The sequence below is a fragment of the Callorhinchus milii genome, unplaced genomic scaffold, assembly GCF_018977255.1.
Source record: "Callorhinchus milii isolate IMCB2004 unplaced genomic scaffold, IMCB_Cmil_1.0 Scaffold1, whole genome shotgun sequence".
Classification (NCBI taxonomy): domain Eukaryota; kingdom Metazoa; phylum Chordata; class Chondrichthyes; order Chimaeriformes; family Callorhinchidae; genus Callorhinchus; species Callorhinchus milii.
In genome coordinates this window covers 92,740,758-92,754,097 of record NW_024704742.1, presented here as the reverse complement: position 1 = coordinate 92,754,097, position 13,340 = coordinate 92,740,758, and the positions used below count along the sequence as shown (strand labels likewise).

At 38.2% G+C, this 13,340-nt stretch overlaps 1 protein-coding gene across 1 annotated transcript in view; it reads left to right on the top strand.

The window, feature by feature from the left end:
• LOC103182844 (selenocysteine insertion sequence-binding protein 2) overlaps positions 1-11,202 on the top strand; it is a 54,090-nt gene extending 42,888 nt beyond the window's left edge. Inside the window, exons 14-18 of the mRNA XM_007900001.2 lie at positions 1,469-1,622; positions 6,500-6,720; positions 7,267-7,421; positions 8,223-8,427; positions 9,658-11,202. Coding sequence (XP_007898192.1) covers positions 1,469-1,622; positions 6,500-6,720; positions 7,267-7,421; positions 8,223-8,427; positions 9,658-9,707 — 785 coding nt within the window. The 3' untranslated portion in view covers positions 9,708-11,202. The remainder of the gene's footprint in view (positions 1-1,468; positions 1,623-6,499; positions 6,721-7,266; positions 7,422-8,222; positions 8,428-9,657) is intronic.
• Positions 11,203-13,340: the final 2,138 nt, after the last annotated feature.

Here is a 13,340-nt window from a genome sequence, read left to right as displayed (position 1 = left end):
GTATGAATTTATGTGGGAGAGGTTTTAATCTGTTGAATTGACTTCAAAAATATTCTGTGTACCCTTTTTTTAAAAAAAGAAAGCAGCAAAGATTATATACTGGAATAAATAGGTCATTTGAAGTGATTCCATAATCTGTTTTCTTCACTTGCTCTCTTTAACCAATTTGCTCCTGGTGCATTTTCAACTGGGATAGCAGGGCATGTTCCATCCATGGATTTTCCTATAATTGTGGTGTGCTATTGCAAGACTGCAAATGGGCTTTCATAGCAATTTCAGGATTATAGCCTTCAGGCTGTTAGTGATAGATTAAGGGGTGCTGTGAGAGAATGCTTGATTTCCTTTCTCTTTCTTTGTGGTAGAGTAATGTGACCTTTACGTGACCAAAATATCTTTGCACAATTGTTTTTTTAAACTACTCAATGCAGAATGGGTGGATAGGTGGCAAATTAAATTTAATAAAGAGAATTGTGAAGCGATTCACTTTTGTAGGAAGAATAAAGCGGCTGACTATACCCTTGTTGATAGAGGAACAAAAGGATCTAGGAATTCAGGTTCACAATAGCAGCACAGATGAACAAGGCCATAAAGAATGCAAATAGAGTCTTTTACTTGATGTCCACACCCAGGCTAAACTACAACAACTTTTTGCTTACTGAAGTTCCTAACCATCTAGAATTTATTACCACCTGTCCTTCCGGGGTGCAATAATCCCTTCAAAAATATATATATTTGGTCACTCGATCCACGGTTATTTGTGAGGCACTGCTGTGCGAAATTGGCAGCCGCATTTCACCCACAGAATATACTGTCAGTTAACTTTACAGTGTATTCTGTGAAGCAATTTGAGACATCTCGAAGACATGATAAGACGCTATATCAAATGAAAGGATTATTATTATTGTTGTAGCATTGGTGAGAGTACAGCGTAGATTTACATGGATGTCTATCAATAAAAATTGCACAGGTTGGAGCTTTTCTCTCTAGAGCTGAGATGATCAAGAAGAGACCTGATTGAGGTGTTTATAATTATGAAAGGATTTGATAAGGTGGAAGTCGATAGGTTATTTCCACTTGTTGCTGCTTCTAAAACGAGGTGCAGAAGTAAATACAAGTTGTTGTATAAACTCCAGAACAGGTTAGGTTAGGCCAGATGGCCTGTTGCCATGCCTCACCATTCTATGCAATTTTAAATTTTAAAATTAGTTTAAAAACATCCAAAATGGGTTGAGAAGCATAGCTCTGAGACTAGAATCTTATCAAGTTAATGACTACTTTATAATATCAAATGAGCATATCTTTGTCTCCATCTCCCCTACACATATTGACCATATTTTGGGATGGAGTCAAAGTGATCCTGACCCAGAGGGAGTAAGGGTGCCAAAATGATCTTGAGGTATGAAGTCTTTTACATCATAGATTTATATTGTGATAGATTGTTACGCTAACACAAATGTCTTGGATTTAGATTCTACAGAAGATTTGGTCAATTTCACATCGTCGCCATCTGAAGAAAATTTACAATCCATTTCTGATACGCAAAAGACTTCTGAAGAAACCAATACAGCAGATGTTCTGGTGAATCCCAATCGTCCCAAGATTCACAGTAGACGATTCAGAGAGTAAGTACTGCAAGTGATAATTTCTTCAATTTCTTCTAAAAGAGTGATTAATAAAACATTGCTGCCGTGTATTAGAACGACTTATCAAACTCTTATCAAAGTCTATCTCAGCCTACCAATAAATAGTGGGAGAGAATTCAAATATGTTTCAGGTCTTAGAAGGTTCCAAACTTTGGATCCTTTCCTCTCTAGGTCTCTCTCAGACTTCTCCCTTCCCTGTTCTCAAAGCCTACTCAACCGTACCTCTTTCTACGTGCTTTTGGTCATCCTTCCTCTTCACAACCTCTTCAGCTCCTACCCACCAGCTCAGGTGCTCAGCCAACCAGCAGTGTAAAGCACTTTGAGACATCCTCTCAATGTGAAAGTTATTACATAAATTAAATTGTATGAATTTGCCAGGGAAAATTTCTAGATTATCATTGACTTCAAATGACCATTAGACCATTGATAATCAAAAATACAGACCCTCCTGTGGGCAAGCACATGTCTCTACTTCTTATCTCCAAATACCTTTATTCTGTACCTCCATTCCAGTTTCCCAGCAAAAGTGAATGCATATTTTTTTTTAAAAATGGAAACGTGTCAATTGAAGAAGTAACTTACTTTTGTTTCTAATTATTTATGTTTATAACAGCAGGACCAGAAGAAACCTTTGCAGGAAACAGTAAGGTGCAATAAAAGCATTGCTTTAAAGCGTGTGCTTTAACCCAGTGCTATTAAATATGTCATTGACAGGAGCGAGAGATGGGACATTTTACTCACAGTGCTTTGAAATCCCCACACAAACATTCCAGATCTTAGCAAGACACTGGTTTCTGGGCCAAGTGGAAACAAAGTACTTGTAAGAGGGAGAGAAATTGAGCAATAGTCATAGCGCTATATCAAATGCAAGGATTATTATAATATAAATATAATAATCCTTGCATTCGATATAGCGCCTTTCACGTCTTCTAAGCATCTCAAAGCGCTTCACAGAATATACTGTAAAGTGAATTGACTGTATATTTGTGGGTGAAACGCAGCAGCCAATTGTGCACAGCAGTGTCTCACAAGCAGTCGTGGAATGAGTGACCAAATTAGTCATGTGGCGTAAGGAAACCTGCCCACGGTTTCGCTCTGCCGAGAATCGAACTCAGGTCTCTCACAGTGGTTAGAGCGAGTGCTCTAACCACTGAATTACAGGACTCATGTTTTCACATTGCACGTAGGTAAAATGTATACTTTCCCATGGAATGTAGATAAAGTGGTCTACCCATTACTCATTCACGATGTATAAGCTATCCAGTTGACTAAGCCTCTGTATGCCACTCTTTTGCAGGAGGAGGTGGGTTGTGCAGATGGAGTAATGTGTGCAGAGCTCAGATTTCCTTCTCACTTAGGTTAGCTCAGTGGTGGTTGACCAACAAAATAAGTTTTCTTGATTGAATATTTCTTGATTTATGCCATAAATATTCAATCAAGAAGGAATCAATTCAATATTCAAGAAATATTCATCAAAAAGGAAGTGAAAACACACTACCGATCAAAAACGGACTGACCTAGACTCGTGCGAATGTTGGGGTGGGGCGGCTTCTTGCCTGCCCCATGGGCTACTTCCAGCCCACGGGCCACAGGTTGGCCACCACTGGGTTAGCTTGTTTCTGCTACTGAGTCACTTGAATGAAGCCAAATTCTACACAACTAGCCTCCATTACAATGTACAAGCTGAAGAAGTAAATCTGTATCAGTGATCTTCCTTGTGGTTTGTTCAGTGTTCTTTTAAATTATTTCAAGTTAACCATTTGTGTTTATATACTTAATATGGGACCATCTAGGCCCTGCAGTAGTTGTTATTTTGTGCTCTACCCATGATAGTATGATGATAAACCTATGTATTGCGTTTTATATACTGTGAACTGCTTGGGGAAGTTTTGAGCATTCTTAACTGCAGTACCTTGACGTTTACTTTAATGCAGTCTGTGAGGAACTAAACTGCAAGAGATTCAACATTTGCATTTACAAAAAAACCTTAACAGTTCTTTACAGGAAGAGGTGGTTTCATCTCCGAGCATGAAGTATTCTAACCACATCTCAAGGCTGAGGCATTCTGTTTTTAATGAGAATAAAGGAAACATTTATATGTTACTTTATTATAATGTAATAATAATCCTTGCATTTGATATAGCGCAGGGAATTGAACTCGGGTCTTCTCGCTTGCAAGGCGGGTGCTCCAACCACTAACCTACTCCATTTTATTAGGACTCCCATTTTATGAGTTTTTGATCAACGATATTTCTTTTTTTTGTTGTTGGTGCTTAGAGGAGGTTATTTTATTTCATTCAAGACCAGTTAATATTGTGTTTTTTAAAAGCTTATCTAGATTTGACTTGCATTTTGCAGTAATAGAAGAATTGTTTAATTGATGTGTTTACATATGACCTCTTGTTAAAAAAATTGTGTTTTGGTGCATCCATGATGTGTAAGATTAGGTAAATCTTCACTTGGACACAGAATGATGATGCAGCAAAGACGTTCAGAGCTGATCACACTATTCCAGATAGAGATAATGGGAGTCCTGTCAGCCTTGGAAACCAATTGACTAACTGATTGGAGTTTTTTTTTAAAAAGCAAGTTTTAATACATTGCAAAACTACAGATTGGTGATGTGTGATGACATCAAGGTTTCTGATTGTGAACTACAATAACAAATGACAGCTATGTGTAACAGCCCATATAAAGTCAGTAATCGTGTCATTTCTGGGTTCAATGGACCCTAAAACTATTCCAGCAGCATGCTTCTGTGCAGTAAACATTCTGTTATTCAGTGATCTGATAAGATGTTCTTCCTGCTGTGAGACAGAAGGCAAACAAAAACTACCCAAAATGGCAAACCAAAAACCTCATGACAGAAATTACTAGCAGATGGTAACGTCTATAAAATCATAACTAAATTTGGGGCTACAAAAAAAAGTGTTCGCTCTGTGTTCGCACTGTGCTGGTATTCACTACCCTATTAGACCTATCTGCTCCAATTATTATTATGCTCTTTTCCTACAACCTTCTTTTAAATGCTTTTATGGAGTCAGATTCAACAACTATTTGTCTTTGTAACAACACTATAAAAATATTTGTTTCTTCTAGTCATTATACTTAAATTACGACCCTCTATTATTGACTCACTAATCATTTTGCTAATCATACTGGGAGATCTTTACAGTGTATTCTGTGAAGTGCTTTGAGATGTCTAGAAGAGGTGAAAAAGCTCTATATCAAATGCAAGGATGATTATTATCAACAAATCGAAGACTGGTTGCTTTTTGATGACATTAGTTGTGTTAACACGTAATAGATTGTCGTCATTTATCATATTTATCATTTATCAGTGTCTTCAAAAGAGAAGGGAGAAAACAAGCAAATTGCAAACTAAGGGAGAGTAACCTTCATAGGTATCCGAATTTATGGGCAGTGCTTTAAAATATTATTACAACAACAACTTGGATTTATATAGCGCCCTCCACGCCGTATGGCGTCTCAGAGCGCTTTACAGTTTCGGATCCCGGGACCGAGTGAGGGGGAGGGGAGATCCATGTAAACGCTTGAAAACAGAAAAACCCATATAATACGGTCAGTTGAGTCCATTGTCTCATTATAAACCGCATTATAAGCGAGGAGCGAAATTGTCCGACTCACTATAACAATAACGTATTTTTATACAGTGCACATCACATACATTTTGGCGCACTTGCCACATCTACAAGAGCATTGCTATATTTGTCATCAGTGGCATCTCAAACTTAAACCAAACCACATCTGAAACTACCCACTGGCTCACTGACATGGATTTGGTTATTTGAATGCAACTAATCACCTCTCTTGCCATACGAAAGAAGAAAATTAACTCGCTGATCAGTTCAAGTTGTCTCATTCTCTCTGTTTCCCAGCTATCCTTCCTCCCCCCGCATCCGGTCCCTGACCAGCACCGCTTTCTTCTACCTCCACTACACTGCCCGTCTCCGCCAATACCTCACCCCAAAAGCTGCCGAAACCCTTGTCCACGCCTTTGTCACCTCTCGGCTGCGCTACTCTAACACCCTCCTCACCGGTCTCCCCTCCTCCACTATTCACAAAATTCACAAAACTCTGCCGCCCGCATTCTCACCCGCACCAAACTTCATACCCCAATTACTCCAGTCCTTGCCAACTCCACTGGCTCCCTGTCACAGAGTGGATCGACTTCAAGATCCTCACTCTGGTGTTTAAATCCCTCCATTCCTTGGCACTCCCCTATCTCTCTAACCTCCTGTCTCCCCACAGCAGTACCCGCTGCCTCCGCTCTACTGTCTGGCCTCCTCCGTGTCCCCCGAACCCTCCGCTTCACCATCGGTGGTCATGGCTTCAGCCACTATGCCCCGAAACTTTGTCACCCCCTCCCTCAACCTCTTAGCCTCACTCCCTCCTTCCCCATCTTCAGGTCGTACCTGAAGACCTTCCTCTTCGACTGCACCTACTGTCACCTTCCCCCTCCTCCTGGCTCGGGTTCCACCATTGTTAAGCACTCTTAAGACGCCGCCCCGTGTGGAGGGCACTATATAAATGCAAGTTGTTGTTTCTTTGCATTTATTCAACACTATTTGGTTTTAAACACACCTCTGTAAAAAAAAAAGTTCTTTCATTTTTTGTTTCTGGTGCTAATCTTCAATTTATGCCTTTTTCTTGCTGACTCACCCTGCAATGGAAGTAGTTTCTATCAAAGCTATTCATAATTTTGATAATTAACCTTTGAAAGTCTCTTAATAATACATGTATTATCCCTGGTACCATCCTAGTGAATCTCGACAACATGAAAGTTGTGGATCAAATGCAAGGATTATTTATTATAGTATTATTTTTCTTTTCAGATATTGCAGCCAGGTTCTTAGTAAAGATGTTGATAGCTGTGTAACAGACCTTCTGAAAGAACTTGTCCGTTTTCAAGATCGCTTGTACCAAAAAGATCCAATCAAAGCTAAGAAAAAACGTAGGATTGTTATGGGACTGAGAGAAGTTTTGAAACACCTGAAGCTGAAGAGGCTAAAATGCATCATCATCTCGCCCAACTGTGAAAAAATACAGTCCAGAGGTAGGAAATACATGTTTACTGAGTAGTCAACTACGCGATGGAGAGAGAGCAAGAATCAGCAGAGATATCATTTGAAAGTGCATGTTATGTGAGCACTTAGAATTACATTTCACAGAAGCTGCAGAAAAAAACAAAAATCTAGATTGGCCTAATTATTTGGGTTCAAACATGCATGGAAGAAGGTGCAGAAATGAAAATCATATATGTATTATTGTGACCTTACATGTCAGAAGTATTAAGCTACTCAGGTGTCCATGTTATTACTATCAATGTATTTAAGCATTGTGTAAGGTTATTAAATTAAACTGCTGGCCCTGGGACACTGACATTTCTCTGGATGTGCCAGCAGTTGAAGCTTTTGGTGCATGGTTTGAATTTTAGGATGAGGAATATTGGTTCTGCACAGGACAGTAATTTGTGAACTATGTGAAAATGTTTCAACAAATCAGAAATTCAGTTGGACTTCAGATAATGTGAATTGTAGGCGCACTAGTAAATTGTGTCTGAGATTGCTAGCTATATATAATTACTTTCTGTTTTTACCAGGTGGCTTGGATGATGCACTGCATAATATCATCAGCATTGCTTGTGAACAAGAGATTCCATTTGTATTTGCTCTCAATCGCAAAGCTCTGGGCCAATGTGTGAATAAACCAGTTCCTGTTAGTGTGCTTGGAATCTTCAGTTACGATGGGGCTGAGGTTAGTTACAACCAGGAAGAATGATGCATTTACAGTTGAACCCCCTCCAGAAAGGTCTGAGTGAATGTAGTTTATTGTGTCAATATAAACGTTTTGTGAGACATCATTGAATTGAATTCTATAGATATTGTCAGCACCCACACTGTGTGTAGTAGTACGGTGTCAGATCTAATTACATTAATTGGTAATCCTAGGAAATTGTTAACAATGAAAGTATTTGTTGGCTCATAAGCAATCTGAATTAATAGGAAGACTGGTATTTGATCACTCAGCTCTTCAGTAATTTGATAGATGAGCAGCTTTTAAGCATTATACTCTGTGATGCTTACATGTCCATTTCAACTGCTTGGATTGGTACTGAGGTGATATCAGAGGATATAAGGATTGAAGAAGCAAAACTTTCTTTTGACACAGTGCACAGTTTGCGATTTATAGTATTGTGGACAATTGATTCATGGACAAGGATGGAGAAAAAAACAAATACAAGTAAAAGTACCTGATTAGTTCTTGAGGCGTGCAACATTTTCTCTCACTGTACTTTAATTAAATATTAAGTGCAAATATTCCAGTAAAGATCTTATTGACTCTAGCCATACCAATTGTTCAGGTTATGGGACTTTAGACACATGCCACAGGAATTAAAATGTGTGTAAAATATGCCAGTTTATGATATGAATTGGCCACCACTGACTCAGAAGCTAAAAAGACGTTGAGAACCTCTTTTGTTGATGATAATGAATGTGTTCTGTCATGACACTGGCTTACAATTGTTCAATGTGAAATTGCACCTTTCATTCACAGAACCAGTTTCATCAAATGGTGGAGATCACTGAAGAAGCCAGAAAAGCCTATCAGGAAATGCTGGACGCTCTGCAACAGGAACTTGAGGCAGATGAAGAAAAGGGAGATTCAGAGGAACAGCCATTAATTTCATCTGAGAGCAGCACTATTCATTTCAACAACGTGACCTCTCAACCTTTCTCTGAAGCTGATGAACCTGAATATGGTACATAATCCAGTATTGTACAACAGTAGAGATCAGTTGGAGGAACATCCCTCCCAAGTGTATATGGTGTAATTCAGGATGCTCTGCTGTGAGATGATACATGGAGTACTGCACTATATACATGGAGGCACGTGCTTCGGATAGGATTCATAATCATACTACAGAAAGGAAACTATAGTACTGTTCTAACCTGGTCGCCTGAGTCCAATCTCTCAGGCCCTGAGTTGCAACAAGGTGGCCGATATCTGGGTAATCAGGCTGCCACTGACATTGCTTTCTGCACATAGAATGCAGGAAATGACAGCGCCACTTCCTGTGCACATACTTTGGCATACAGGAAGTCATGGCAGCAGTGGGAATGAACCAGTTCATGTACTGAATCCAATGCAAGGCACACGCCTTAGCAATGAACCATAGTTGTAACAAGCTGCATTTTGGCAGGGTTCTACTATATTAAGAGGCAGTAGGATGAATGTGTCATTAAGTGTAGTTTTATAAATATTCAAGCTATTGGTTCATGAAAAGCTCTCTCTCCTGAGTACTTGGTTGTTGGCTATCAGCTTATCCAAGGATTGCGTTGGAGCAGAGGGTTGGTGACATAGTTCCAATTTCCAGAAAGATTCCCCATTTGCACAACTCAAATTCCTTAGTAAGGAATCTGTTAGGAAATGCCACAATTTAGACCATACTAGCAAAACAGACATCTGCAGCACAACACACAGACACTTGTACTAATCACTGGACAAGTCAACTGGGCCATCGCAAGCAATTTAGCAAGATTCGCTCCGTACTACAATACAATGTGTACTGTGTACCATGGGAACAGTGTTTGATAATGTGCTGTAACTGAAGAATGATTCCATTTAAAAAAGAACAATCCAAGTATGGTTTGCTTCATTTTATTCAAGACTAGCCTTTCTACTTAAAATTAATTGAATTTGCAACACGTTCAGTTTCAGATAAGGAAAACAAGTTTTTGGATAAATTTAGCACTTTTAGTTTTCTTCAGAAAAACAGTAATCTTTTACTGTTTTTGAAATGCTTCCTACATTAAGTGACCATTAGATAATATTCGATAAGTAAAGCTTATCAAAAGAGAAGGGGGTTGGGGGGAACTCCAGTAGAACAGAACAGATTATAGATGATCAATTTGGTTTACGATTTGAGATTTGACGTGTGTTTCAAAAAGATAATGGTGTCTTGATGCAAAATAACTCTTCCTTCTTCCAGTCACTACATGGAGAAACCTGCTCAAGAATCAGTGTGATCCAAGTCTTTGAGCTGCTGAGAACAAACACCTTCATAGCCTCTCTACCATGGCTCTGAAGAGGACGCTAGTAACTCTTTACAGTTTTTCAGGAAATATCAAAGTTTTGAATGTAGTTTCTAGTCACACTGGAACATGTCATATGGCTGTCACCTATCCAAAGCAGAATTTGGGTAATTTGTGCAGTGAATAGTAATTAAAATTTATCCTTAACAAAAACTCCATCCAGGTTATTGTCTGAGTGAAAGTAAACTTAATTTAGCTGCACCTCATTTTGACAAAATTCTGATTTATTGGCTTTAAGGTCTGTTTAATTAAGCAGTAGTGAAAGTATGTGCAAGGAGTGAGGATTGGCTGGACACAAAGCTTGAGAATGGTGGGTGACTGAAAATTGATTCAGTGTCCCCAAGACCATAGTCTGGCATTTCCTGTGTATTTGTTTCCCCTGTTTTCTGGAATCCCTTGATCACTTTACTATATGTCCTGCCCCAGCATGATGGTTTCTTCAGGTGAAATCCCTGCCTGTACATTGCTATCAGGTGAGAAATTCCAAGCGTATTCATTTTAATGCCACTTTTGCTCAAGTCTAAATTAAATAATCAATTTACATCAATGTCATCCTTTCCACTCAGAATTTGGTTCAGCATTCTCTTGTAAGAACAAGTTAAATTGCAGAAATCTGCCTCCATAACTGAGCGGGTTAAGTACTGGAATCATCATTGTTGCTTTTTCCTGAACCTTTCTGAAGCTTTAATTTCTTTTTTGAAGGTTGAGTGCCCAAAATATTCCAAATGCAGCTATTCCGGTAACCTATATGAAATTATAACTTATTTGTCAAATATCCTTGAAATATTTCCTAGTACTGTACATGTTCTGGCAGCCTCACATTGACTGGATACTTCTAGTGAAAGATCAATGAATGCTCCCAAGTCCTTTTTCTACTTTGCTGATGGACATCCCTTCAAGTACACATTTTATATTTTCTTTTCAGTGGTCATTGAAATCCTGATCTTGATTAATTTCATTGTATTATACCAAATTTCTCACATTAACCTCTTGTTATTGGCACATTTTATTCTCAAAAGTGCCTTCTTCCAAATAATTTGTCCTGTAAAAAAAACTAATAACCAATCAGTTCCTGCAGGACTATTACTTACTCATTACCCTCAAAACAATATTTTTCCTGTTTTTCATTTCCTTTCTATTGTTAAACTAGTTTTCAATTCAACCGGCTAATGAGCCACTTGAATGCCACTTGAAAATCCTGCGTAAATTATATTAATGGGTTACACTCGACTTGTGATCTGTAAAGCCAGGTTAGGTTTGCATTCCAAACATTCTACTTTGGTGGTTTTCCCTCAGTCCTCTGTTGGTAGCATTCTCAGGGTGTGGGTTCATGCCCCACATGAGGACTTTGAGCTCACAGTCAAGGCTGACTGGGTAGCAGTGCTGGGTAGCCCTGTGTTGTCAGAGGTGCCATGACAATATTTGAAAAGAGAAGGGAGTTTCTTCCGATGTCTTGACTAACATTCCCCCAGATAAAATTGGTCATTCACTTTGTGGCTGTCTGTAAAGCATTGCTGTGTATAAATTGGCTGCTGTGTTCACATTCAAATACACAGTCACTTCAATAAATCCTGTGAAGTGCTTTTAGCCCTTTCAGTGACATGATATGACGCTATATTAAATGCAATGATTATTATTATAAATCCCAAATGATCAAATTCCATGTTTTTATATCATTCCAAACTTCTAATTAGGATTTACTACAGCCGCAGCTTAAACCAGAGTAAAACTCAACCAATGCCTGTCTTACTAAGCATTAAGTGAAAGCGGAGAGATGTAAAACCTCTGTAGTATTTTGCTAAGCAATAAACCATTTGGTTGCATTTGTCATCCATCAGAACCAAACAACAGCATTTACAAAGTCAATATCAGCATGAGAGGCAGATAACGATTTATTTGATGGAAGGTGTTCTCTGAATGTATCAGTGAATAACCTAATTGTGTCACGTTCAATTTGCTGACTACAATTTTGAATTTGGGAAACAGTGGTGGGGATGGGGTGACTTTTAAATGGTAGTGAAGATATTTAAATTTGGTAATAAATGGGGTTTGCTATACTTCGTCTCAGCATTGGTTGCTACCCACTTTGTAAATTATTTTGAAATATCTTTAGTTAACAATACATTAAGTGGCTTCTGCAACTGCTGTCCATTATATAACACCTTATACCAGAGTGCACAATATAAAATAAAAGTTATATTGCTTTTCTCTACATTAAATAGGAAGTCCAATTATCCACACTAATTGAGACCAGGCTTGTTGTGGAAAGGGGTATATTGCAGAACATTGGGCATCACAAAAAAAAGCAGGTTGGTTACAGTGCTAACTAAAAAAAATTAATTCAGTTGTACTCTATAATACATTATCTATCTCTTACTCTATAGTTTTCTTTCTCTCATTCCTCCTTTTTCTTTCTGTCTAAATCTCTTGTCTGTCTGCCCCTGAGTATTATGCTCTCCATGACATTATCTTTTTCGCTATGATATTATTTGTTTATCTCTTTCTTTGACTAACTTTCCAGTATATAAGTAAATATTAAATATCTTTAATCAAAAAAATTGTGCACATTCTAATTAGCAAGATTATCAGGCCCGCGATTTACCTATACTACTTGACTGAAGTGCGTCCTTTACTAACCAGAAATGATTATTTTTACTGGTATCAAACACCCATAAGTGGATGTGCAAAGAGTTGGGATGAAGTTAACCAGCATTCTACTGTATAATTCCTACATAGTATGATTACGTCATACCATTTCGAACAGGTAATCATTAAGACTTTAAATGGCAGGTTTTAATTGAAATTTGCTAGGGAAGACTATTTCCCTCTGAAGTTTGATGAAAGGATATGTAGCTGTTAGCTGTGTCATGCAATAATTGTCTCCATGAGTCAACCTCGCCAGAGAAGTCTTCAGTGACAATGTCACAGTTGAAGTTACATATCACATGACTGACCACAACATATTCTATTTATAACGTGTAGTTTTTGAACTGGGAAGGGAATGTAACAGAAAATGTCATAGTTTTGTGACATCCATAATCAGTGGAGATGTATCTTGCTCTTCTGATGGATTCCAACACAATTCAATTCAGTGTTTCATATATTTGAGAGGACTGTTATTAGATATATCACCAAAGGTATTATAGTGATAACAGGAATGGCTATTTTAAAGTCAATCTGGGTGATGTGCATGATAACTATTTTTAAGATTGTAAAAACATTTTTTCACAAACGACTGCTTTTTTAAACAAAGCAAAGCCTGTGAAATAATGTCAAGTGTATCATATAATCCAACGAAACCTACATACTGAATTTGTTCTTTTATTAGCAAAGACAAGCGTATAAACACCTCTGTTTTGATTCCATTCCTTTCCCAAAGTTGCAAGCAATGTGTTTACAGCCATTATTATGAGGTGCATGGGAACTGTTGAAAACAACTTGATTGCTTTTTTACACTCACTACTTTCTTATAGGAGAGTACCTATAAGACTGTATGTCACTCATTCCTGGTAACAAATCTAATTGGTGACTCGGTAAACTAGACAAGAAACACGTGATCTTTCATTCTGTGGCACAGCAA